The 27,598-nt window shown below is 48.9% G+C and overlaps 6 protein-coding genes across 6 annotated transcripts; 4 read left to right on the top strand and 2 right to left on the bottom strand.

Annotated features, from left to right (window-relative positions):
- Positions 1–833: 833 nt before the first annotated feature.
- Positions 834–2,279, top strand: LCP9604111_2606 (camp independent regulatory protein; the record flags this gene model as incomplete). The annotated part of the gene is made up of 1 exon (XM_039070102.1): positions 834–2,279. One exon carries the CDS (start codon positions 834–836, stop codon positions 2,277–2,279), a length of 1,446 nt encoding a protein of 481 aa, XP_038931358.1.
- A 6,574-nt stretch (positions 2,280–8,853) lies between these two features.
- LCP9604111_2605 (Zn(II)2Cys6 transcription factor) lies at positions 8,854–10,745 on the top strand (the record flags this gene model as incomplete). The annotated part of the gene is made up of 3 exons (XM_039070101.1): positions 8,854–9,335; positions 9,382–9,470; positions 9,547–10,745. The coding sequence occupies 3 exons, from the start codon at positions 8,854–8,856 to the stop codon at positions 10,743–10,745; spliced, it is 1,770 nt and encodes a 589-aa protein (XP_038931357.1).
- Positions 10,746–11,975: 1,230 nt separating this feature from the next.
- Positions 11,976–15,975, top strand: LCP9604111_2604 (putative ABC efflux transporter; the record flags this gene model as incomplete). Its single annotated transcript, XM_039070100.1, has 2 exons — positions 11,976–15,225; positions 15,302–15,975. 2 exons carry the CDS (start codon positions 11,976–11,978, stop codon positions 15,973–15,975), a joined length of 3,924 nt encoding a protein of 1,307 aa, XP_038931356.1.
- A 2,624-nt stretch (positions 15,976–18,599) lies between these two features.
- On the bottom strand, positions 18,600–19,145 carry LCP9604111_2603 (putative extracellular thaumatin domain protein; the record flags this gene model as incomplete). The annotated part of the gene is made up of 1 exon (XM_039070099.1): positions 18,600–19,145. One exon carries the CDS (start codon positions 19,143–19,145, stop codon positions 18,600–18,602), a length of 546 nt encoding a protein of 181 aa, XP_038931355.1.
- Positions 19,146–21,180: 2,035 nt separating this feature from the next.
- On the bottom strand, positions 21,181–24,427 carry LCP9604111_2602 (Sec23/Sec24 family protein; the record flags this gene model as incomplete). Its single annotated transcript, XM_039070098.1, has 5 exons — positions 21,181–22,004; positions 22,060–22,497; positions 22,554–22,894; positions 22,945–23,042; positions 23,093–24,427. The coding sequence occupies 5 exons, from the start codon at positions 24,425–24,427 to the stop codon at positions 21,181–21,183; spliced, it is 3,036 nt and encodes a 1,011-aa protein (XP_038931354.1).
- A 398-nt stretch (positions 24,428–24,825) lies between these two features.
- On the top strand, positions 24,826–27,279 carry LCP9604111_2601 (uncharacterized protein; the record flags this gene model as incomplete). The annotated part of the gene is made up of 10 exons (XM_039070097.1): positions 24,826–24,889; positions 25,052–25,111; positions 25,234–25,349; positions 25,418–25,818; positions 25,868–25,983; positions 26,034–26,211; positions 26,270–26,584; positions 26,639–26,968; positions 27,033–27,104; positions 27,183–27,279. The coding sequence occupies 10 exons, from the start codon at positions 24,826–24,828 to the stop codon at positions 27,277–27,279; spliced, it is 1,749 nt and encodes a 582-aa protein (XP_038931353.1).
- Between the last annotated feature and the right edge of the window lie 319 nt (positions 27,280–27,598).

Raw genomic sequence — 27,598 nt, 5'->3', positions numbered from 1 at the left:
CAGCCCCATGTCGAGAACTCTCCTTTCCAAGGTTCCCATGCATAAATCGTGTGGATTTCCCAGATCCATTATTTCCATGTGTACCGAATCCAATAAGAAACTAAAATAAATTAAATAATTCTCTTGGAATCTCGGCGTTTAACAAGTTCCGTTCGATCTTTTCGCTTGGATCGCTTGACCCGCTCTTCTTCTCTCCGCTTCCCTTATTTAACCTTCTTTTTTATGATTTCTTCATTGTTTCTTATAAAGCGTTGCGGGAACATCTCCTCTTTTTGGTTTTCCTCTTTTCCCTCTTCTTCTAGCTTTCTCTTTTTCTCTCTTTCTCGTTGGTATTCACTTCCCGAGACAAGAACAGCTAAGCCATTCCTTCAGAACCCCGGTGGAGTCATCAAAGTAGGTCGCCCCCCATCTCTCTTTGTGCCTTTTAGCCTTGGCTCTCTCCCTTGTCCGGCATTCTTATGCCTTCAAGCCCACCTGGCCCACAATCTCTGGTCTCTTCTTCCATTTTGGGATAAAGCCTTGAATCTTGAATCGGTCCAAAAAAAAAAGAAAAAGAATGAAAGAATAGCCTAGCCGTCTTGAGCTCAAAGCTCGGCCTTACCCACGCTGGCTTCCAGGCTTACCCCATACTGACTCGGATCCTGGTTCCTTTTATATTTGGACCTGAACCCTATTTTCGTCCTCTCCACTTGCGCCTCTTTCCTTTTCCCTTAGATCTAACTCATTCCTCTCAGACACTTTTCGTACTCCATTTACCCTTAAAAATCCCTTTATCCTTCAACCTGGCAATCAGATCAAATCAACCGGGGTCGTCGGTTGACTCGAGAGCTTGGATGGAGACGTATTACGGGCACGTTCGCACGCCTGCGGACGCTATTATTCTTTTCGAGGCTTGCCGCATCGGCCTTTTACCTCGCGTGCAACGACGATTATCAGAGAAAGAGCGACAGTCCATCCGTTCCGGTTCGGTCTTCGTATGGGATGAGCGAGAAGCGGGGATGCGGCGATGGACCGATGGGAAGTCATGGAGCGCCAGTCGTGTATCTGGTAGCTTCTTGACTTATCGTGAAATGGAAGGCAAACGCGGAGGTGGCAGTGTCTCTCAAGGCTCTGCCTCCCGCGGAGGCAAGACGCCGGAGAGTCGAGGCAGTGACGATGAGCGCGCCGATGGAACAGATGAGGGACCGGATGGGTACCGTTACAAACCAGATGGTTTGATGAAGCAGTCTTTCAGTATCACGACATCCAACGGTCAACACTTGCATCTGATCAGCTATTATTCACGCTCCCATCCTTCTGCCGCCAACTTACAACAACCGACTTCCGATCCTGCCCTGCGTCATGTCCGACCCCAGAAAGGTCTCTATCCCGAGTCGACAGTTAATGATCAACAAAATCTCCCTGTCGTTACCCGTGGACCTATGCCAGGCGCTGCTTACCCAATAACTCCGCATCCCCTCGGCGCATACCCACGCGTCACTCATACACAGCCATACCCCCCTGCCTATGCTTGGCCGCCCACCCCTCTGGCCACCCCACCGACTGTCTCGGTTCAATATGGGCCTGGTCCTTCTTATCTCCCCCCGGTTGGTGCCAACGGACACCCTCATTATGGCCCACCACACCATCAGCCTCCGCATCAACATGGTGGACTCCCACCCCCTCCACACGGGATGACCAGCCCCTATGATCGACCACATATGGAATCAACATTACCTCCAGCTGGACCGCCACCACAACAACCAAGCTACATGAACCGGTCGCCGCGATCAATACATGAGCATGCTCACGCCCACGCTCAAGCTCAGGCCCATGCTCATGCTCAAGCTCACGCCAACGCACACGCTCACGCCCATGCCCACGAGCAACGCAACGCACCGGTCTACGGACATCTAGTTGATCCTCGTATGGCATCACCACGCGTGCCAGTCCAGTCCCTGACGCAGTCAAATGGACACGTCCACAGCCCTCACCTAGTGAAGCAGGAGCATCCTGCCGCGTTGTCCTCTCTCAACCCCATTGCCACATCACCGAAATCTTCCGATCCTGCGAGTACTGGAAATGCAGTTCCTGGCATCAGCTCATTGATGAATGGTGCAGCGTTGGCTCCTTTCCCCCCATCGACTGCCTCTCCCGGTGGCCCCGCCACGAGCTTGAATGGAAACCCCGCACAGAGCTCTTTCGCCGACGGGCCACGGGATATCCCTAATGAGAAGATCGGATTCGGAGGCGAGGATACGAGAGCGCTGCGTCAGCTGGACCGCGCCTTCATCGCATGAATCGCTCGATGAAGGTTGTTTGATGGATTCACTCAATGAAACAAAAAAATCTATCTTAACCCCAACCCGCTCACAGGGTTGATGCCCAACTTAACCTCACACTTTATCTTCATGTCTATGTTTCTTTATTTGCTGCGGCTCCAGGGAGTCTTGCTGCTGTTCCAGTGATATCCTTTTGTTTTATCTTTGTATTTGTCATTATTAGCATCTTGCATGGGTCGGGGCAATTCGAATTCTTGCTTTTATGTGATCGGGTCATGGATACGGGTTCAATGGAGCCTTTTCATATTATGCATTGGGATCGGTCTACACGGTTGGGATACGGCTTTTATTTCTAAATGGGCTATCTGTGTCTTGTCAATCGACTTGCTTTTTCCATCTATAACTTTGCGTTGTGCTCTCCGTATACTTAGACGTATCTGTGTAGACACCTGAGAACTGGCTTGGAATCCGTCGTACTCTCATTGCTTTCGCGTCACATACTTCATGTATCTATGTACGGAGCTCTGCATGCTGACTTTCCTATGGTAAGCCTGAACAATCATCAACTTTGACAAGCTCGAGCTATGTCGCTTTAGCTTCTTTTGACGTCCAAATAACCGACGACTCCTCGGACTCCCGTGTTACCTAGGACTCCACCTCAGGCGTCTGGGCAATGGGAATGAGAAAGTGATATCCAAGACCAGTAATAGTGTCGTAATCACTGATCTATATGGGACGTCGTACCTTGTGATCATAGTGTCCCTCCTAAAGTGAATACGCAACGTTCGTTCGACATTCCTGACCATTTTACAATCTTACAAATGGCTGCCTCCTTCGCGGATCATGCCCATCTCGAATCATCGAATCAACCTATGAGAATTGAAATCCATTCCTTACGCTGCTAGTTATTAATGCACGTATCAGATTACGTGGTAGAAGATAAGTGATCAACCAAACGTGATGATCTAGCTACTGCCATGAAGCTCTCTAAAGAGCTTCATACGAACAAAGCCACAAAGATCTCATCCTCCAGAATCTAGAAGAAACATCTCTGCACGTGGATAAAGAGACTGCCAATACGGCAAGCTACCTGCGAGAGGAGAGAAAGAAATGCCAAAGAGAAGTCTACAAACTGCATAGGGAAACAGTGAAAGCGCCCAAATGCATCAGCTATTCGCCGGCTTCAACCAATCTCTTGGTCTGGGACGATCTCCATGGGAACAAGGTAATTGTCAAACCTCCTCAGAGATCTCATTGGCCATTAGCTCAACTCTATTTGAGACCTAGCTATTCTTATCATTCCCCAATGCCTACACCGGGAGAGAAATTAAATCTCATTCGGTGTGAGCTATAACATTGGCCTCAAAAACAAGAACAAGAACACCAAGGAATGAAATCATTTACGAGGCTTTGCCCCTGAGTTCTCCCCGGGCCGGGTAGGTGCATGATGGTCATGCAGAGGCAGCTTTGCCGAATGCCCATCTCTCGCCTAGGAATACCTTGTACATTAGGAAGTTCTGATCTGTCGATTCGATGATACCAATCACCTGAAGGAGTCTGCAGAACTTCAAAACTTAATTCTGCGGTCTTTTATTTGCTTGGATTTTGGCCTGGCTGGACCTCGTATTCTGAGACTGCTTCGGGAAGATATGTGAGGGTTGGATCAGGCTCATCAAAATAGGCAAGGTATATTCTGATACAGACACGTCGATAGAGCCCTGGTTAATATTTATAGATCACGGCAGACAAACTCGGGGAAGGGCTCCCTACATTGAGTATAGCCTTGCCCAGTTAGATTGTGTTGCCTTAAATGACGTATCCGCGCTACGATCTCCGTTGATAAACTAGTGAAGTATCTGCAGGATCCCGTGGCTGCAATCCTCGGCGTCACCATTCAACTAGAATACCTTAGAAGATCTACTCGGCCCATAACTTCTGTACTCCTTTTACTTGATTATCTGGTGGTATTACTCGTAGTATAGATCGGCACCCGTGATATGCCTGGTTCCAGAAGTCCCTAGATATTCGCTTCGTGGAGGGATGTAATTTCTCACATCTAGGTTCAACGGCGGTTTCAAAATGGAAGCTGGTTATCTTGGTTGAGAAGCCCTGTCTGGGTTTATAGGACCCTCGAATTCCCACTACATGCGGTATACGGCATCGGGAATGACAGTTGGTACGCCTGGGTTCATTTTGTGATAGAGACCAAGTCAAACGGGATGATTCTGGATTTGATGCTTGTTTTGGACCACCAACGATGGATACATCGATCCAGTTGCTTCCGATACGAGCTTTACTCGAAGTCAATGCTGTCACAACAATTGTCAACGAAGTTCATGAACCTACCATTCAGGACAAATCACAACACACTGGCGTTGTGCTTATTTTCTAGGATATTAATTGAGATAGGAAGGTGCTACATCCTTCAAATTATATGAGGAAATCTCGCTCATGAACCAGAGTAATGCGATTGTCACCAAGGAGAAACAGGTAACCTAGCTCGCAAGAGAATTAACCAATATAATTCCTAGTCTATCTGGTCGACTTCAACTACATAGTCATAAAGCAAGAGCCTAAGAAGGACCGTGAACTTATACTATTCCTTGTGATACATATAATATTGGGTTATGTCAATGCGAAAAAAAGAGGTTCAAAACATATTGCCATCTGTTAGGATGTCGATATATAATGCTGTCGTTTTCATTGGATAGCATCTAAGCTCGGTCTTTAGTCTCACAGCTAGTACGAAAAGCTCCAGAACTGTGAAATATTCTGGCCCCTGTATAACTTCAAAGAGTAATCTGAGTATTCGCTGCGAAACGGTGAAACAGTCTGTATGAATTCAAGTACACCCAAGAATGGCACATATACTCATTATTTCCAGATCTCCAAAATCGTGAACCTTCCGAGATGCCATTTTATATTTCACCGTTGTCCTCCGTAGTGTAGACACTATGTCATGTTTCACAAATTATCTGTTAGTCTGAGCTTCGTGACTCCCGCTACCAAGTGGATGCTTCCTGACTTTGAGAGATCCATCGAATACGGCCGAGACGGTGGATTATGGCACGGTCAACATAGCGAGAGAACATGTTCCGACTGCGACTAAAATTCAGGTGTTATTGCCGATGGGATAATAGTCTTGATGCCTCTAAGCCTACTCTCCTATCTAGTATAGTTTTGAATACCTTGAGACTATACAAGATCACCAAGAGATGTCAACGAATACATATCGGATGACATAAAAAAAAAAACCAGTCCCGCTTTTTGGGCTGCTAAGCTGGGCCGATATACAACCTGGGGTTCTGGGCTCATGTCCTGGATCCGAAAACGTTGAGACGTGGAGCATTCAACTCTCACGATTGAAGTAAGCACATTCCTCTGGGTCATAATTGGCTCTTAGGAAGCTCGAGGGATCTGGGAGAAAAGAAAGAGGAACCTCATGAATAATTTCGAGATTGCCTATCCACAATCCACCAGCTGGATGCCGATCACACTATAGCCAGCCCCTGTCGTATGAGAAACAAAAACCAGCATCGCATGATACATTTGAACCCTCTTACTAAGTCCAGGTAACTAGTTAGTTAGTCAACTAGTTAGTTAGTTAGTTGGTTAAATACCTCATTAATGTTTGTTCAGTGGCTATATTCAGAGGGGTGAAGTTTAGCCTGTTTTGTCAGGCCGCATAAGAGTAGTCCGAGCGTTTGCTCGATACTAGCCACAAAATGCTATGAGTCTCTTATTTCGCATGTCGTGCGTCATATTATCTCAAAAGAGACATGTTTCAGATATCCATAGTTTTCCACTAAATCCCGAATGGCCCAGAGACCTCATGATCAACGCCGACGAAATTCCGATTATTCCTATGGGCAGTTGGAGCTGAAAGAGGCCGAACCGAACCGAAGCTAAGCGAGTGGAGCTTGAAGCGAAGTCAATTCTTTTCCTATAGGTTATACAAGTATGTGCAAGGCTACAAAAAGCTTACTCTGAATGGTTTCATTGGAGAGATTGGAAGAATTGAATGGAGCCTGTGTACTCCGTACGGAGTACAACCAGTAGTAGGAAGGTGGAAGCCGAAAATTTTTACTGATCTGACTAGTGTGCTGCGCAAGGCTCAGAAATCTGTTCAAGTGTCGCTGATTGGTATATACAGCATCGTCGGCCCAATTGTCGTGCAGCGGTTCCGGTGGTGCCTGGCGGGGCTTCCCTTATGCGGCGAACACCGGTTAGACATCATCTCCTCGTGTCCACTGTTGGCGGCGTGCAAGTCTTCTCTCGGGGGTTCTCCGAGCGTGACTGGGGGTAACCGGATTAGGCAATAGCCTCACTCCACATCTGTACGGGGGAGGTCAAAGAGCAAGAGGAAGAGTCAGAGTGAGAGGCCGAGCGAGGGGAAAAAGTACGAGGACAAGCTAGTCCAGACCTTAACTTCGGCTTAGTTACTGGATTGGTCTATGCCCTGGAGGGGGGTAATATGGCTCCGACCTATGAACCGAGCCTGGAAATAGTATGTCCTTTCGTTTGTACTCCGTTCACCCCCTTAGGTAGCTATATGGCTCATTTACTCACACCCCTTGCTCCTTACCAGGAACCCGATCAACATCAGTTGAAGCAGCCATGACTTCTTTGTTTCCGGCCCCACTGGGCGGGAACAACCGTTGACCCGCCTTGAACCTTGGAAACGGATATTTCTTTCATTGTTGAAGATAGTATATAGATGTAGATGGGAGAAGGAGAAACACAATAGTGCTCTGTAGTACGGAGCCAGAGTGGGGATGATGCAACATCGAAAAAGCAAAGTGACTTCAGGGCGTTCCCCATATTTTCACGCTAGATCACCCGTATACATTGCCTGACTCGTTAGTGCCACATACCGTCAGCGAGCCATTGGCTCAGGTCGTTGGTCGGCCCCATCAGATCAATGGACTTGCATGGTCGATCTTTGAGCAAAAAATTGAAACGAACTAAAAAATTGATTTGAGCTACTCACATAACTAGCCCGGCCCTAGTGCATGACGGACTCCATATGAAACTCCACGTTCGAAGCGAAGACGCTGTACGGGGTATCGGGCAACCACACAGTAGGGGGTATGAAAATCATCCTCTCTGCCGTCTCAGCTGATGCGTCAAAATGGTTAAATGCTAAAAAAAAAGAAGGACGACATTGGTCCGTTACTAACTCCAACCGAGTGTGTTTCCTTGTTAGTCTCCCGGCAGATCCACGGGGGCCTTGCGCAGTCTGTACTTTTGGTGACCTCGCCACATTCCACCCCTTTGGGCTGTGCCAGGTTAGTGAGCAGGATATGATGGAAAGGGTAATCGACGCGAATAGTAAAAGGAAGAGAATAGGGTCTACTAATAGATCCCCTACAGAACATTAGCTCTATTCTACAGACGGAATGACGGCCACGGATTCCGATCCTTGTCAATTCCCTGCAGCGGATGTCCGTGCTGGTCGCACCCAGAAGATCTGGCCCACTCTTTACCCCAGATTTGTTGGCGTAGCACAGAGGGAGTGAGAAACGAAAATAGAAGAAAATTTCAATGTGGACGGGGATGGGGGATGCTGCGACCCGAGTGATGGAAACTGTCGCCGAGAATAGAAGATCTCCATCGGTTTTCCGGTCAGCGCGCTTCTCCTTCCTAAAGAGAAAGGGAAGGAAGGGAAGGTAAAAGAAGATTCGACAGTGTGGCTTGTACATCAGATGGTTCGTCGGAAGTAATATTAACTCATTTCTTAGAGTACACATCATTCTACCTGAATGTTCTACGGATTCTTGTCTTGGCCTAACCCTAAGTCCCCCCACGGATCAAGGGGGAATGTCTTATAGAATTTCATCTGGAGTACATATGGAACTCGTGACGAATCACCCACGTTATTTCGTAGGAACATATGTAACATGTCCTATATAGCATGGATGTACCCCGTAGACTATGCAAGACACTCTGTATTATGGATCCGAGGTCGATCCCAAGGCAACGAGTGAAAAAAAGAATAAAAGAAAAAGAATTAAAAAGAATTCCAGAATTAAAATCCCCAAATGAAACGTAACACTCCATATGATGCCCTGGTCAATTTGCTCGGCTTCTTCACTGCAAATCAGGGCATCAGATTCGACATGCTTGGCAGCCTCCCCGCATAGCAAAGTTTATAAAGGAAATAAATACGGAGTCACTGCTCCGTACAGGTGTTGGAGAGTCGAATTGGATATTGATTTTCTTTAAATAAATCACGCAAATGACTGGAATATACGGAGTACTCCGTCCTCCGTAATGGATTCTGATTTATAGGCTAATGCGTTCACAGCTAGAGACTAATGTAGCCTGGGTTTCCATTACGCATTAGATTCACCCAAGAATACCCTAGCATGTATATATTAATGTCCTTAATATCCTTCTAACTAAGTTACTAGTTTCCCCTCTTTGCTCAGCTCATACCTGGATTGCCATCGAAAGTGTATTCTCTGATCACACGCACTGCGGTGGACCAAGCACATTTTCCCGTACGAATTTCCTCCCCCTCCATTTATACCCGACAGCCCCTCTCGTCAGCGCGCATCGGTGCTCTTATCGGATGCCCTTTCTTCTATCCATGCATACCTCATTCTTCACCCACCAGGATTTGAATGGCTCTGAGGTGCAGGAGAACCACCGATCGGATATTCCCATCTCTTCATTAGGCGTTCGTGGCTCCGTCATCCGCGGCAGCACGTCCAGTGCCAGCACCGGGATTAGCACCGACGATGCCTCGGTCGATTCACTGGATTGGAATAGCGAACACTCGCCGGAACAAGACCAGCCACTGAAGGGGTATTCGCAGTTCGATGCGCAATTGAATGATATTATGGAGTTGCCCAAGGTGGAAGAAGTGGAAGAACTTGGCGATGACTTGTTAAATATCAAACAGGCGGATGTGGAGTCGGGCGCTCCCGCTGTTCCACGGAAACGTGGTCGCCCACGCAAACATCCACTGCCTGCTCCCGGAGGCCAGGTCAAGGTCACCAAAGGTCGCTCCAAGACGGGTTGTATAACCTGTCGGAGGAGGAAGAAGAAGTGTGATGAGACAAAGCCGTCGTGAGTTGTCGTGATCCACTGGGGTGTCTTGTCTAACAGGGGATAGTTGCCAAAATTGCCAGAAGAATGCGGTCGTCTGCGAAGGCTACCCGCTCAAGGAGATTTGGAAGAGTGGGAGACAGAGAGTCGCTGATGGTAGGTGTAGATTACATTTTACATTCTAATCTTGACCGTTCGCTTGAGACACTAACTTGGTTTTTTTCCCCTGTAGCTCGATCCCAGTCTCTGACAGCCGTGCCGCGCAGTTTACCCCTTCTCATCGACGGTATCGAAACGGACGTCGACCGTCGCTTTTTGGACCATTTTGTGTACGGCTTCAGTCGCGTCCTGACGCTCATCAACGATGATTCAAATCCCTTCAAGGAGATTCTCCTCCCGATGGCGACGCAACATAGGGGGCTGATGCATTCGTTAATGTGCTTGTCCGGATCGCATCTCTCAGGTTTGGATCCCGAACCCAAGCTGAAGGAGCGGAAATACTTTCATTTCCACCGCGCTATTCAAGATCTGAAAGATAATATCAATGCGTCATCATCAGCCCAGAGCCCCAACGAGGAGGATCGATTGTTAGTCGAGGACCCGATCATCGCATCTACCATCGCCCTCAGCTTGAACACAATCTGCGAAGGTGAAACCAACGGCGAATACCGACCGCACATGGATGCCGCCCGGTATCTGCTGTTGTCACAGCAGCCACGGAACGAAAAATTCCGCCAGTTCATCGTCGAGTTCTTCCAGTACCACGACGTCTCAAACTCCCTCACCTCGCTTGACCGCCGTCCTAATCTCTTGCACCCCGAACTGCACATGCCCAACTTCGTACCCGGCGTGTCAGCGGGGATGTTCCTCGGCGTATTCGATGGTCTCTTCAACTACATCTCGGAGATCACCCAGCTCCGCGACCGTATCCGCGAACGCTTCAACGAGGGCTATGAGCCAGCCGTGGACTACCAGACGTTGAGCGAAGCCGTTTCCATCGATATGGCCATCCGGAATTGGGAGACCTCGCACGAGCCCGATACCCCGAACTGGTGCCTGGCCCAACTATACCGCCAGTCCACCTGGGTATACCTGTACCGGACGATCCGGCCCTCGCGACCGAGCGATAAAATCGCGCAGGTCGTCAACGACGGACTCGACTATCTGGACCAGCTGCCGCAAGATGCATCCGCTTTCAGTATCGTGCTGATGCCGTTGTTCCTGCTTGGTTGTTCTGCGTTCGTGCCCGAGCAGCGCCGACGCATCACGCAGGGCTTCGAGAATCTCAAATCCTATTCTAACCTCCGCAACATCGAGCCTGCTTTCAAGGTCGTGGTGCGGGTTTGGGATATTATGGATACCCGGATGCAGGATAGTTGGGACTGGGAAAAGATCATACGTGATATGAATATGGATTTCTTGATTACTTGAATATCCTTTTCTCCCCTACCTTCTTACTCTTCTTCCCCTTACCCTTCTGATACCCTGTTATTTCTTATTTCTACGTTATTTATTTATTTGTTTCTCGTTGATTATTACAGTCTTGGAAGGGGATTCTTTGTTTGTCTCATACCATGGGGACGATGATCTCGATGTTGTACCATGTGGCGTTTTGATTTGATCACCGTGAGTGATGGTGATGCATATCTATATGCATCTCGGTCGGGGGATATTACTATTATGTTTGCATTTGTGGTTTTTTCTTTTTCGGCTTACGAGCGTTGGTGCGCCGCGAAGTCTCCGTGTCAAAGGCGTATTCTCTGGCTGCATTGCATGGCCGACATGGGCGCCAAGCCGGCTTTCCTCCCGATTCAAAAAAGGGCCGAGTCGGTGTTATTTCTGTGGTGGATGAGTGATGTCGAGTGGGTGACTGAATGATCTCATGATGGAGGGCGTTTTTGTGTCTGGAGGAGGCCTGGTCTGGCCCTGCTATTTGATTTGGTTTAGCTGATTGTGTATATTCAGATCTCCCTGGGGTTTCTCGCGTGGCATAATAGGAATTGGGTCTTCATCCTTGTACAGTATCGGATTTGTCTTTCTTTCAGATGTATTGGGGAGGATCATCCAGTCTAGACCTGGCCTTGCATCTTCTACTTTAATTCTTTGTTCTTCACTGGCTGTTCCGGGTACATCCTGGGCTATAATGCAGTCAGATTAATGCTCTTACGTATATTGCGGGTATGAATACGAGTTAAGACTTCTAAAGGCTTTGGCGTCACATTTGTGTTTTTACTCTTCGTGAATATTAGTTGAATACCATTAACATATTCGAGCGCAATATAGTCAAGGAGGTACCTATAACGCTCCTCGCCTACGTAAGGACCACGTTGCGGGGTGACAGACCATTGCAGACCAATCGCATTAGAAATCGGAGACTAAGAATAGTCCGGGGTAGGTCCGAGGCAAGGAGAATTAATTTTCTCAGACTTACATGACTGTGCAGGTGAATTGCAAGGGTCTGATGTCGAATTAGCCGTCCCAAGAGTCGTTTTTTCTTTTTTGGCAGAATCCGGGGATCATCCTGCAGTCATCCCATACCCCATCCCCATCCCTGTAACTCCAGTCCACCATCTGCATAGCACATCCGAACAGGGTCTCTTGTGCGGGGGGATGGCCGCTACATGACTCGTGCCCAATCCTGCGACACCGGCAAAATACACCATGGAAAAAGACCAGATCATCACCGAATTGAGCGCAAAGCAACTCGGTCTCCCTGCAGATGTGCAAGATACTGCATACAATCTCTCTCTGCGTGCAGTAAACCCAGTATGCATCAAAGTCCGCAACTTATCGCTCGAAGTCAACACCACCCCGCCAATATGGGAGACCTCGCCATCACAGATCTGGCAGCGCTTGCGGGGTCAGGGGCCTCCAAGAACCAGCAAAACAGTTCTGGACAATGTGTCCGCCTCCATGCCAAGCGGTAGCCTAACCGCTATAATCGGAAGCAGTGGCTCGGGCAAGACCTCTCTACTTAACTTAATGGCCAACCGAATGAGTCTCTCCCGAGCAAACACATGCGGAACGACGACTTTTAACGACAACCCCAACATCGCGCACATCCGCAGCGCCTACGTCATGCAGGAGGATGTTCTAATTCCGACGCTAACAGTCCGCGAGACCCTGCGCTACTCAGCAGACCTGCGCCTCCCACCACCAACAACTCCAGCTGAGCGCCACGCAATCGTGGAACAGGTCATCCTGGAACTAGGCCTAAAAGAGTGTGCCGACACCCGCATCGGCACGACCGCCCACAAGGGCTGTAGTGGCGGCGAGAAAAGACGCACCAGTATCGGCGTGCAGCTTCTAGCGAATCCCTCCGTGCTTTTCTGCGATGAGCCCACAACCGGTTTGGATGCTACCAGTGCGTTCCAGATTATCAGGACTCTCAAGCGTCTCGCTCTGGATGGGAGGACGGTCGTTGTCTCAATTCATGCGCCGCGCTCTGAGATCTGGAGTCTCTTTGATAATGTTGTTCTATTAGCCAGGGGAGCGGCGGTTTACAGTGGTTCGGTGGAAGAGTCCTTGGCGCACTTTGAGGAGTGTGGACATGTTCTTCCGCCGTTCGTCAACCCGGCGGAGTTTTTGATCGACCTCGCTGCCATTGATAATCGGACGGAGGAGCTTGAGGCTGCTTCGAACCTCCGTGTTGAACGACTGAGGGATGTGTGGCGGTTGAAACAGACTGCAGCGGATACAGAGGCAGAGGGCAAAAGAGGAGAGCAAACACCGAATGCCGAGATCGGTATATTTGAGACTGGAGCTGTGAAGCAGGTCTCATTTCGTCGACAATTCCGCGTTCTGACGTCTCGCACTTTCAAAACTACCATTCGTGACCCGATGGGTGTTGCTGGTAGTCTTCTTGAAGCCGTTGGAATGGCTGTTATTAATGGCTGGATCTTCCTGCAGCTCGACGAAAGTCAGGCAGGGATTCGCTCGCGCGAGGGCAGTCTATACACCGCTAGCAGCTTAAATGGCTATCTCATTCTGCTGTACGAGACCTACCGGCTGACTATTGATATTCGTTTGTTTGACCGTGAACGAAACGAGGGCGTGGTTAGTGTGCCGGCTTTCCTTCTCAGTCGACGAGCAGCTCGGTTACCATTGGAGGACTTTCCAGTGCCGTTGATTTTCTCTCTCATCTTCTACTTCATGGTGGGATACCGGTTGGATCCGGGACAGTTCTTTATCTTCTTCCTCCTCACCCTGCTCACGCACTACATTGCCGTAACATTTGCTGCAGTGGCCATTGGTGTAGCACGGAGTTTCCCTGCGGCTAGTCTGGTGGCAAATCTATCCTTCACGTTGCAATCCTTTGCGTGTGGATACTTTGTCCAGTCTAACCAGATCCCGGTCTACGTGAGATGGTTGAAATGGTGTGCGTATACATTCTACATCTTTGGGGCTCTGTGTGCAAACGAGTTTATTGGACCCAATGGCTCGGAACTGGGGCAGTTCTACGCCTGTCCATATTCTGATAATCCCCTAGACCCCGCCTGCAAGCAATATACCGGGCGCTATATCATGGAAAGCCTAGGAATGCCGTCGCAGTGGATCTGGCGGCCTATTGTGGTATTAATCGCGTTTGCCGTTTGCCACTATATCTTCGCCGGTCTGTTGCTCCAATATAACCGCTTCGCGATAGATGTTGCCCAGGCACGAAAAACCGAAGGAGACCCAACTAGTGGAAAATCCAAGCTCGCTATACGCCCAAGAGAGGAGGCGCGCAAAGTGGCAATATCGCTTGACAAGTACGCGTTGGATATTCGAAAGCGACAATACCCCTGGGAAACTGCGAAAACACTCCAGATTCTGAGACCTATTACCGCTGAGTTTCAGTCAGGCGAGCTGAACATTATCATGGGCCCATCTGGAAGTGGCAAAACATCACTGCTCAACTCTATAGCCCACAGGCTGCACGGGTCCGTAGGGACACAATACCGCGTCCATGGTAACATGCTCTACAACGGCGCGGTACCTTCAGAAAGTGTGATCCGTTCGGTGACATCCTTTGTAACGCAAGACGACGACGCACTGATGCCCTCATTGACCGTTCGAGAGAGTCTACGCTTCGCCGCAGGTCTACGCCTCCCAACCTGGATGTCAAGCGAAGAAAAAGACCGACGCGCAGAAGAGATCCTCTATAAAATGGGACTTAAGGAATGCGCCGACAATCTCATCGGTAGCGACCTCATCAAAGGAATCAGCGGCGGCGAAAAGCGACGCGTAACAATTGCAATCCAAATCCTTACAGACCCCAAAGTCCTCCTCCTCGACGAACCAACCTCCGGCCTCGATGCCTTCACAGCAATGTCCATAATCGAGCTCCTTCACAGCCTCGCCGCCGAAGGCCGCACCCTAATCCTTACCCTCCACCAATCCCGCTCAGACCTCTTCACCCACTTCTCCCAAGTCCTCCTCCTAGCCCGCGGGGGCTACCCCGTCTACGCAGGTCCCGGAACACAAATGCTCGCGCACTTTGCCGAGCAGGGCCACGAGTGTCCACGCACAACCAACCCAGCAGACTTTGTCCTAGATCTCATCACTGTCGATCTCCAACAAGCAGACCGTGAACTCGTCACACGCGAGCGTGTGCAGGGTCTCATTTCCTGCTGGCAGAGTAACCCTCTCGAGTTAAGGCTAGACCGGCAGACGTCGCAGATTGCCACGCCTGCGGAACTGGGCAGTCTCAAGCGCCAAATGCTGCCATTCCGCGTGACATTTCCCCTGGTATTGCATCGCTCCGTGGTCAATTTCTGGCGCCAGCCGCCGCTGGTTATGGCGCGGTCGATGCAGATCCCAGGGATAGCGATTATCATGGCGCTTTTCTTTGCGCCGCTGAAGAATGATTATGCGGCTGTGCAATCACGTATGGGGTTTGTTCAAGAGTTTGCGGCGTTGTACTTTGTTGGTCAGCTTACTCTATTGTTCCCCGGCTCTCTCTGCTGGATGTCGTTTTTGTATAGGCAGGCTAATATCCTAAATAGGAATGCTCCAAAATATCGCTATTTACCCCAGCGAACGAGATGTATTCTACCGCGAAGAAGCAGACAACTGCTACACGGCATCAACATTTATCCTCAGCTACACCGCGATCGAAATCCCCTTCGAGATAGTCTCATCACTAATCTTCGGCGCGTTAGCTGCCTTTGCAGACAACCTGCAGCGCACTGTCACGATGTTCCTCATCAGCGCGTTCAACTGTTTCTGCATAATCAGCTGTGGCGAGTCCGTGGGAATAATGTTCTGCACGCTGTTCTCGCACGTTGGCTTCGCCGTCAATGTGACGTCTATCCTGCTCTCCATTTCGACGATCCTCGGCGGCGTCATGAGTCTTAATGTCAACAATGTGCTGCAGGCGCTGAACCATCTGTCGCCGATTAAGTATGCCATTGCTAATCTGGCACCGTATTCCATGCATGGCCAGGTGTTTCATTGCTCCGATGCCCAGAGGCTCGCTAACGGGGGCTGTCCTGTTGATTCCGGTGAGCAGGTGCTTAAGCTCTATAATCTGGATAAGAATGGGCCGATGAATATCATGGCGTTGGGTGTTTGTACGATCATATATCGGGCTGTTGCTTATGCATTTCTCAAGGCTATGAGGTCGCATAGGCTCATGGAACGGTGGAGGGAGTGGCGGGCTCAGAGGAAGTCTAGATAGATCTGGATCTCCTTTTTGGGTGGATTTTGTCTGTTTCATACTTGAGATACCCTTTCACATGTGGCTTGCTTTCTTTTCAAATCTATGCGCTGCACTCGACTATATCTTGATAATGAAAGTCTGTAGAAGAGAATCAGAAGATGATAAACCTATCTCATCAACCTGGACACGTACACATGTCTAAGATGGACATAGCTTGTATTGTGTCCCTATGTGTAAGCAAACTTGGAAAGTGCGAGAGAAAAGGAGGAGCAACATAATACTAAAGACTCAACAGCGGGTGGCCTAGTGGTAACATGCATGTGTACCACGAGGGAAGTGCCGAAGATCTTCCACTACCTGGACTGTTCCGGTTCGACTCTGGTCGTTCTCGCCTTTATCTGTTTTTTTTCTATCTTTTATAGAAGAGAGATAAACCAAAAGCCTCAAATCACAATTGTTGCCTGAGGCATTCAAGCTCATGTAGTATTGATAGCACTTTCCTTTCTGCCTTTCCGTTATTCCTAGGTGCCCTTTTCACAATACACTGGTAACTCTAATTTATGGACCAGAATCTACAAAGAAATGTTGCATTTTGTGTTACTTTGCAAACAGACACCCCATCTCGACAAACGAACCCAACAAACGAACCGTTCCATAAAGTCAATACTTCGGTTTTATGCCATGGATATAAACCATGGATGGCCTTTCCATCCTATTCTAGTAGACTTTGGATCTAAAAGACTATAATCCAGTTTGATGTTGGCAACAATGAAACTTGATCCAGATTTACTTGATGCCTCCAAATTTGAGGTCTAGACGCCTTGGCTTCCAACCATTACGCCAAAGCCAAAAGGCCGGCGATAAAGGAACTCTATGCGATTAAGTACCTTTGACACCAAACCTAGTTTGCACAAAGATAACTCTAACTTGTATGAAGCTGATACTTGAAGCTGATACTACCAAAGCCATGGTCACGTGGTCATCCATACCCGCCACTGAGCACGATGTGTACATTGCACAACGCAAAGAGAGTACATTGACTAATATGGAAGGTTGACCCGGTGTCAACTTTGACCTACCAAGATGATGCCTAATCAACGGTGAAGCCTGTGACTCACAGTTCTACCCGAGAGCACCCGGTACACCCGACTAGGCAGGCAGCATTGAATCCCTCGTGAAGGCCAAATACGAAGTAGACGGTTCAATGGGAATGGAGTTGGCAGGGGTTCACCCCCACCCTGTAACAGTGGTTCTAGACTGCGCATCCAAGAATCAAGCCATGCCGAGGTGAAAAACGGCAATCTTGGCATGGGGATGGAATACTAAACGGGAAAAGAGTTGGAGAGATTAAGCATAACCGGAGTCCATTGGCGGAAATAAGCTTAATAATCGGCATCCTCCAACTGCCGGTTAGTCCCCGTTGGTTCCCAGAGATTTAACCGAACGTTCCACGGTTGACGACGGGCGGTTCAACCGGACAACCGATGTCGCCCCTCAACAGGAACAGTCCTGACAGATACGGTCCGCTCAACGTGAATGGATAACTCGGCACTTTGAGTTATGTACCTGCCTTGAGAGTTTGTGTACCTGCCTGCCATGAGTTCATACCACGTGTACTTGTACTGGATTGTACATACTACCCACGGAGTACCTATGACGAAAGTAATATAAAGCACACCAAAACCGGGATAAATGACAACGCTGTACAACTTAAAGCGTTGTTCGAGAGCGAAAAGCGCTGATCTGAGCCAAATTCATCCGACTTGATTCCTTGGAGGAATAATATCCAGCAAATCAGATCGAGGCTCCGTCGGAAATCTCCAATCGAAAATCTCAACGCTACGTGGCCCCGCAGTGGACACTTTTAAACGCCATCCGCCCATCCGACTGGCGGTGGGCCCTGAGATGTGGGGCCAGATCTACAAATGGGCGATTTGTGTGTTGGGGTTGTCAAGGGTCCCTGTCTATCACTGGTTCTAGAACGTGATTGATTATTCCTTCGCACTGAGTATGTGTTCTGTATGTGATCATTTGGTGGATTCGGGGATCTTACCGGTTTGAGCCTTCGCTCGTGCTCTACAGCCTTTTTCGGGGCTTTTTTGCCTCCCAGAGAATTCTTCGTATTTTGAGGATTCCTATGGATTGTTCTTTAGGGCTGGTTTTTTCACGTCTAGTCAGATAGTTTGAAAATGCTAAATTCGAGTAGATTTCTGAAGTAAAGATCGTATATTTCGTGTGTAATCTTCAAGATCTGATGATCATCTATCTATTCACAAGTCCATCTATTTTCTCCCCCGCCATATATAACTCCCTGTCTATATTCAACCATTCCCATTCCCATTCATTCCAAGGTGGGGGGTATTTCGGAAAACCGTAAGAAATCATAGCTCGTGACGAGACATCCTGCCCCAGCGGGAATCAACCTGCTATAGATGGGGAGAAGACATGTCGAATCAACCGAACATGTTGCATAACAAAAAAATCACCAATCTCATCATCTCAAAAGGGTATCACCACCTGGGGTGATATAAAAGAAAGAAAAAAATCTGCCATCTAGGGCTAGATGTGGGTGTGAAAGGTATGTATAAAAGAAAGGATGCACAGTTCAACCGGCAGAAACAAAAGTAAACCAGTGGACAAATCTAGGACTGGCCAATGAAGAGATCCAGAGCAGTGTCGATGGGGCAGCCGTGGGTGGCGTGGTCATCAGTGGGCTGGAGGTACGCAGCGGAGCAAGCGGTGTCACCGGCCTTGCAAATAGCCGTGGGGCAAGTGGAGGTCTCATCGGAAGGCACGACGGAGAAGCCTTGGTCGGTGAACTTGTTGCTGCCGGACTGCATGTCAATGCAAGACATATCCCAGAAGATGGTATCGCCAGCCTCGGTGTACTCGAACTGGAGGACACCGATCTGCTCTGGCTCGAGGGCCAACTTGATAGAGATGCCACCGCCGTTGGGGTTGGTGCGCCATGTCTCGGAGTAGGTGCCACCGTTGCCCGAGATGGTCTGCATGGGACCGACGTCGCCGGCCACGGACCAGGCGTAGACGTCCTGGGACAGGTTGTTGGTGATCGTGACACCGCCGCCATCACGGCGGACGATGCCCGAGCGGCGGACCATCTCCTGGGGAAGGGCCGAAACAATGGTGGAGAAGAGAGCGGCAAGGCCGAGGGTCTTGGTGAACATCATCTTGAAAGATAGGAAGATGTATATAGACTGATGTAGATTGGAGTGATGTGGTCTGGTCGACAGACGTAAAGAATGAGACGAGAGTCAATCTCGAGACTGAAGAGAATGAATAAAAAAGAGAGAATGTACTGGTAGTACTTTGATAGTGAATGTGTTTGGAAGAACAGAAATCCCCGGGTGAACGAAGGGGTTTATATAGCCTCTGAACTGAGAGAGGCATATAGACCCAGGTACAGTTGAAAGAAAACGTGCAAAGCCACCCATACTTCGAGCCATGGATCGGTTCAGGGAATTGTGGGGCGATCCAAAGGCAAAAGGCGAAAAGGCGAAAAAAATAAAAAGCAGAAATTCGAGAAAAAAAGAAAGAAAAAACAGAAAAAACAGAGAAAACACAAAAAAGAGTGGAACGAAAATCTCGCCTCGGCTTCTTTCGAGTTTCGACAGAGAGAGCCCAGACCGGTGAGCGAAGCTTTGTATACATCCAAAAGACATCCAAATTAAGTGCGTACAATCAGATGATATCAGATATATACTACATAGTTATAACATTATTCGACTTATCAACTGCATAAAGTCTGCATTGCTACCAGTTAGGGCATCACCGCCACAGTTTATATACGAGGTAGGCCATAGTCTGGGGCGTGTCGACATAGGGACTTCTGCGTGTTCATACAACTTACCACTATAAAATTGGCCCACTGATCGCCTAAAAGCCACAACTCACAACGTGGCAATAGTGCCCATAACCCCCCAAACCCCACACGTCATGGGCCGTCTGACCGCATCCGCGGTTCTAACAGATGGAAAGAATTGGTTTGAAGGCTCGAACCAGCAAAACCCATGGCAAAGAACATGGTAGAAGCTCGACTGCATGGCTACACAGCCACTTATCGCACTTTTTTCGCCAGGAACGACTGGGGATTTGGAGCTCGTTCTGTGGTTGTGGTGGCCACTATTACAACCTTTCTATCCCATTTCTCGGATACTAGAGAAATAATCGTACATTAGAAAAAATTCAGAATCTAGAATGATAGTCTAACCAAATTGAGGCAAATATCAGCAAGCAATGAGTGTCGATGAGAACCCAGGGTGCACACTGTACGGAGTACTTCAACATCATAATGTGGCAAGTAGGACATTACCAAGCAGACAACTATATTGCCCAATATACAACATACGCAGTCTTCTAAAGAATGTCTGTCAACCGAGCCAATCATAATATCTCCTATAGATTATTACCACAATTACCAATTCGACCGGCCTGGCTCCATTCTCGATGCCAATGCTCGATAATTCTTATACAAACTAAATCCTACTAGGTAAGTGGGAGCTGACTCTCCACAGTTCAGACCCTCTTACAAGAAAATCCTACAACATATAAACTTTATGTGTTGGAGTATGTAGTCCTGGACCCCTGTGTCAAAGAATCTAAGCCAATGATATCTTTATCAACACCCCACCAGACGCCTCTGACGTTGATCTAGTGCCCATACAACCGACTGTGCCTGGCGATCGAGTCTGGATTCTTTTGGCAAAAGCATGTTCTACATCCTACATTGTACATAATACGGACTACTAACTCTATGATAAAGTTTTCACTAAAAGGTTCTGAATTAGGGCTTAAGTTTTTGAATTAATCAAATCCGACCTGAGTTAGGCAATGGGATGTATGACCATGGCATTTATCGCCATGTGCATAGAGATTATGACTTGAAGAACTCTCAATAATAAAAGAAAACTAATCCTGGTATACACAAAGGATTTCTCCCATCTCCCAATTATTCTGTTTGTTTTTTTTTTCCGAACTTAACCCTCGATCACTGCCCCTGTAAGCCACTATAGTCCGCACCGGAGTTCCCCGTGGGCCTTCCCAGTCCGCGAGGAACAAGCTGGACCCCTACCCCCATCAACCCCACCAATTAACCCCCCTCCACTTCCCTTGTTTGCAGCTTACCTGCAGTCTAGATCCGGGAATCAACCGGTAAGAAACAGTGCCTGGAATGAAAGGAGGGATGGAAGATCCCGGATCAAATATCTACCAATACGGAGCGCGCATGGCCGACAGACTAGCCAATGCGCCCTCGCTGCCATCCTCCTTCTTCCGGTGACCTGCCAGCTCCAAGTTAATCTGGCGATGGATATGCACCAGCCAGTCAACGTAGCTCTGAGCCTCGTTATTCCGGTCCTCCAGCAGGAGTCGGGCGAACTCGTATTCTGCTCCGTCCAGGCCTTGCCGGGCCAGTTGGATCGTTACGGACTTGGATCCGCGCACCGTCGACAAATACTGCAGCAGATTACGCACCTGTGCGTTCAAGTGTGTCTCGAGCACAGGCAGGGACGAAGTGTTGGGGTTCAGGCCCTGGATGGAGTCGTGGCCCGGCCCGAATAGGTCTTCCAGTAAATTGGGTGAGACCTGCGCGTGCAGCCAAAGGATGACTGCCTGACCGTTGTCCACGATGTAGACACCACCTTCTTCGATACGGGAAAAGCTGGCTCGCAGGGAGGGCGGGATTTGGAGCTGTCCCTGCTCGTTCGCAAATCCATCTTCCGGCTGCATGTTGTGCACGGGGATAATGCGAGGGTAGAGGTACAACGCCATTTCCGTGCAGCCCATTGACCGGATCATGCGCATATCATGCACCCGCCGGTCTGATGACTCGGGGCCGGCCTTGAATGCTCTCGATTTGACCAAGCTGAGCATGTACATCGAGAACTCCTTCAGATTCTCCGGTAGAACTAGCTGGCCGGGAGGGTGCGAGCCGGAGAAGATCTTGCGGTATCCGCTGAAAATATCGACTGTCTTCTCTGAGATATTGGCTCGGATGTCCTTGAGGTTCTTGTCCAGGGTCTTCGAAGCGGCTATGATGGTATCAGTATACACGGTCAACATTTTCTAATAGATCGTCCAGCTTACCCTCTTTGGCAATAACCGAGACTACGGCATCCTGGTCGACAAACTTCATCGTCTCCAGGCCTCCTTCATTCACTGCCGCCACAACATTGATACATCGGACACGGCGTTGACCGTCTGCGGAAGTGTAAAGCAACGCGGCCTGGAAGTGCGCATCTAGCTTGGGATCAAGTTTACCGTCGTAGCTGAAGAGCACGCCGACAGCCTTGTCGGCATCGACACCGGCAATCTCCAGATCAGCGCCGAGTGTGTGCTGGACAAAGTTTCCGTGGTAGGCGGACACTTGAAGTCCATTGGAGCATCGAACTTTCATCAGTGTTTGATAGCCCGTCTCACGAGTGACGGCATGAGCGATTTCATGTCGGAGCTTGAGGAGATCGCGCGGGGCATGGAAATTAGGGTAGAAGAAGGTCTCGCCTCCGGTGAGACTAGAGACATGTCCTATGCACCATATTAGTTGGCTCTTTGTATAGGGCTGAATGACGCTTTCAACATACCAATTGTTGCCACATCGAGGTATGTGCCACCAGGGGCTGCCACGAACAAATCCATGCCCACACCGGCTTCAGCCAACTTGCTTGCCGTCTTCTTCCAGGCTGGGTTTTCCGTGGTGAAAAGTTTCCGTTCCGCATCCGTTCCATAAACTTTAGGATCTTCTCTGATAGCCAAGTGTCCCGGGCCGTAGGTAGGTAAGCTAGCCACCGCGCAGACGATCTTGCCACCTGTAGCCTGCAGTGCGGAGAGCGCCGAGTTCAATGTCGGCAGCAAAGCTGAATCGGGGTTTTTGATAGAAGAGAAAATTTTGGGTATCCGACTGAGAAGAGAAGTGATCACAGACCTAAATATCGTTAGTGATCCGTAGGAGACCAGAACTATAAGATCGCATACTTGGACTCATATGGGTCCACAAAGAGACCTTCGCTCAGCGGTACAAATGGCTCATCCAAATCGGTCATGACCATCATCTGCGCTTGATCCAATGCCGCCTGCGAACGTGTTAATAGAAGAAGGGTATCGCAGAGTGTGGAACACATACGGACAGGTTGTAGAAGTGCACCTCCTTATCATACGTAACAATGCCGACCTTCGCCCCAACAGGTAATTTTCGTGGTAATTCCTCGCCTTCGGCGCCCTCTGATGCTTCATTATCACTACCGTACAGAGCATCCTTGATACCTGCGCAAACACCCTTGAGGAAACCTCGATGAACCGACTCTCTGCTGACATCAATTAAGAAGAGGGTTTGAAGGCCCACCGGCTCCTTGTTCCAGTATTCCTTCGGGACCGTAAACTCCACGGTTCCCACCAGTAATTCAGGACGTTGCATGCGATCCACACGTCCACCGGAAGGGTCCAGCGGCGCAAAGTATTCGGGAGGCGTATCATTCGGGAACGTGCACATATTACAGACGAACTTGCTGCCGCCAGATCGGAAGGACATGAATGGGTTGATATATGTTCGGCATCGTCGGCATCGTGGGGGACCAACATCCCCGAAGTCCAGCACGGGGATCGGTTGTTCGCCGGGATCTAGAGGCGCGAGAGGCTGCAAGATCATACCCAATGGCAAGCCGGTCGAGGCAAGGAAGTCAGAGGCGGAAGGGATGTTATTGAGCGTTAATCGAGCGTATTTAGGAGAGGAGTTGCCTTGGTCCTGAGCCACGAACGGGATCGCTGCTGGTGGGGGGAGGTGTTGATCCATTGTCGGGTAGACATGGTTGAAATAGTACCGAGCGGGCAGGTCGCGCGATCGCGGGATGCTAGGAATATGCTCTGGGTCAATTCGCCCTGAAGTAGGCACAGAACCTGCACCACTCGTCATACCAGGTATGTCGGCGACAGACTGCCCAGATACTAACCCCACCGCCGGGGAAACTGGTCGTTCAGCATATTGGTTCAAGCCTGTGTTTAGGAACTGCGATTGTTGTTGTTGCTGCTGTGGCTGCTGCAAGCCTCCTTGATCCATGCCGGTATTAAATTCTTGCGCGGGGGTTGCTGCACCCCCGATGTCGTGGTGAGCATGACGGTGCTTCTTCCGGTGTGTCCTGGCCCCCGTATCTGCTGCAATTCCTAGCCCGCTCATCTGGGAGGCTAAGCCTGCCATACCAGGATCTCCTGCTGTCCCCATTGCTTGTTGTGGTGCATTGTACGCAATGCCGGGACTCGCCAAATTCGGTTGTTGTGGTGAGCCGTAGGCGGGCCACTGATTCGGCGCTGGGTTGGCGTAAGGCGCTCCTGGTTGTGGAGACGCGGTGCTGGGAGGATACCCAGCTTGATATTGTGCAGGGGGAGCCTGAGCCATGTACTGCGGATTGGAGGGGTCTTCGCCGGATCCCTGACCCATTGTGTTATACATTGAAGGGTCGGCCATGGTGGATCATGCCGCGGAGGTGTGAGGTGAGAGAGGTCACACAAGGGTGGGATTGAGAAATGGAGAGATAATCTCAACAAATCATCACGTATGGAACAGTATTAGAGAATAACGAATAACAAGAGCTTATGTTGACGATATACCGAATAGACCACCTAAACTCACTCGGATTTACGTACTTCCGAGGATATTCACGTGGGGCCTTATCGTTGTACTTTGTGACTTGTATTTCCTCTTCCTCTTCCTTAAGGTATTATAGAAGACATCCTCAAATGAAATTGTCATCCTTTCTTAATAGAATCTAACTAGTATGACCCGCTATTCGTCACTCTGCATAACTCCGTGTTAGCGACCAGCCGGAGACCATCCCACTCTTTGATGGCTCCGAAGCCATACATATGTCAACATCGTCTCCAGGGCTTTGTCCTCGTCTCAGCGCCTTAGGCAAAGCAATTCATCCTTGTATGGCTTGGCCGTTTTTCGAGGTCCAATTTACGCTTATCATATTCTCTCCAATCACGTCAGATCTCTAATCCTGGCTCCGGCTCAAGCTCCTTAGGATACATCTTTTTCTGGCGTGTTCGACTCACCGTACTTTTCCCGTGCTTGATGGCTCCCCTCTAGTCCGGTTTCCTGAACCGACGACCCCTGCTCTTTACACCGTAGATATAATACAAGACTTCTGTAAGTTCCGGCATTTCTCTTTTCTTTTTCCCACCTTATCTTTGCCCCTCAAGCTCCTTGCATACATATATATGCATTGGTCGTATACCTACTCCTTATCATGGACCTGACCGCAAAACCAGACCCGGATCGCAAACATCAGACAGAAGGAGTAGATACACCAGCCCCTCTTCAACCTACAATGGCTACTATTCACGATGATGATGAGCTGTTGTTGGCCCGCATTGGCTATAAACAGGTATTGGCGCCCAACACCTGGTGGGGATCATAGCGGGGCACAATCTGATAACAATCATCCTGAACTAGGAGTTACGACGAGAGTTCTCCAAATGGTCGACTGTCTCATATGCCATCTCTATTCTTGGAGTCCTTGGCTCCGTGCCGGCGACATTCGGTGCGCCGTTGTCAGCTGGCGGTCCAGCAACAGCTGTATGGTGTTGGTTGATCGGTTCATGCATGGCTATGTGCATTGGAAGCTCCGTGGCAGAGTTAGTATCGGCATATCCCACAGCCGGAGGGATGTACTTTGTCACAAAGCAGGTCGTGCCTCCCGATCAGGTCCCAATTTTCTCCTGGATCCAGGGCTGGTGTAACCTCCTTGGACAGACCGCAGGAGTCTCCAGTGTGGCATACACGGTCAGTCAAATGTTGCTAGCCTGTGTCAGTATGAATTCGGATCTTGTAGATGGCAAGTATTCGTATGCACCGTAAGTCAACTAGCCCGAATCGCTACGTTTCTAAGCTGATATATTCAAGGACGGCGCTGGAGACCGTTCTAGTATCAATCGCAGTTCTATGTATTCTTGGGGTGATTTGTTCGTTGACTACGAAATCACTACATCGAATTATCCTATGGTTTGCTCCCATAAACAGTGTGTATCAAGAGAACTTCGTCGTCTGACTTGTACTAATGAATTCACAGTTGGGGCGACTATCTGCATATGCATTGCGCTGCTTACTCTTACCCCTAATTTACAGCCAGCCTCTTGGGTCTTCGGTCATTTCACTGATGGCTCAGGATGGGGCTCAAAAGTCTTTTCTTTTTTCCTGGGCTTTTTATCTGTTGCATGGACAATGACCGACTACGATGGAACGACACAGTATGCGACTCTGAAATTCTCTATTAATTCATATTCTAACCTTTCATCTTTATTATAGTATGTCTGAAGAGACCCATGATGCCGCCGTGCGAGGACCAGTTGCTATCCAGACAGCCGTCTTGGTATCCGGGGCACTCGGGTGGCTCCTAACCGTCTCAATGTGTTTTTGTTTGACCGATTTCGAGGGAATTCTAACCTCCCCTACCGGTCTTCCCGCAGCCCAGATCTTCCTCAATGCCGGTGGGAAACGAGGTGGCACAGTTATGTGGGCATTTGCCATTTTGGTCCAATTCTTCACAGGCTGTTCAGCTATGTTAGCAGATACGAGAATGGCCTATGCCTTTGCGCGAGACGATGCGCTTCCATTTTCAAAGTAGGATTTTCTTACCTTTGCACCCGATTGAAACTCCGCACTGATACATTATAGGTACCTTTCCAAGGTCAATCCTCGGACTCATACCCCGGTCAATGCAGTGTGGTTCGTGGTTTTCTTCAGCGTAGGCTTGAACTGCATCGCTATCGGCTCCACGCAAACGGCAACCGCAATATTCAACATCACTGCCCCTGCACTAGACATCTCTTACGTGTCTGTCATTCTCGCCCACCAGCTCTATAAATCGAAGGTCAAATTCATCGAGGGCCCTTTTACGCTGGGCAGATGGGGTACTTCTATTAACTATATTGCTGTTGTCTGGGTCTTGTTCATCAGTACAATTCTTTTCTTCCCGCCACAGCTTCCTGTGACACCCGCAAATATGTAAGGCGCTTGAACCCGGTTTATATTCAGGTATGAAAAGGTATACTAACATGACTCTACCTAGGAATTACGCCATCTGTGTTGGCGGCTTTATTGCCGCTTTTGCTTTGATATGGTGGTGGGTTGCGGCTCGAGGGTAAGAAACATCTAAAATTAACTTATACTTCCAGCATCATTCAGGTGGATACTGACATGGCCTCCTTTATTTCTGCAGAAAGTACACTGGTCCTCAAACTAATGATATCATACGAGAAATTCCCACCGAGGACGATGGCGACGATTCCGAAGAGTCAGGCGAGATCACTGTTTAGATGACATATTCATTCCTTACGCACAACGACAACTTGCGAGTTCAGTTTTCTAGATTATGGATTAGATATATATTATGTTCATGTTTGTTTGAAGTTTTAGGCATTTTAGAAATGGGTCATGTTGGTTTCGGGTTAAATTGTGTGTCGATGATAATGTTGTTTTTGAATATAATACTACCTGTGACATTGACTTGAGCAAACCAGTAGAAGAAAACCTGTTTGATTATGAATATCTTGATTTCGGAAGAAAGAAGTGGCTATGAATGCTTTGTTGACCATGAAGTTATACACCGGAAAAAGATAGAAATACATGTCACGT

This window comes from Penicillium roqueforti (genome assembly GCF_015533775.1).
Source record: "Penicillium roqueforti strain LCP96 04111 chromosome Unknown scaffold_03, whole genome shotgun sequence".
In the NCBI taxonomy this organism is placed as follows: Eukaryota; Fungi; Ascomycota; class Eurotiomycetes; order Eurotiales; family Aspergillaceae; genus Penicillium; species Penicillium roqueforti.
Note: the sequence above shows the minus strand (reverse complement) of the source record. Positions and strands in the feature narration are given on the sequence as shown.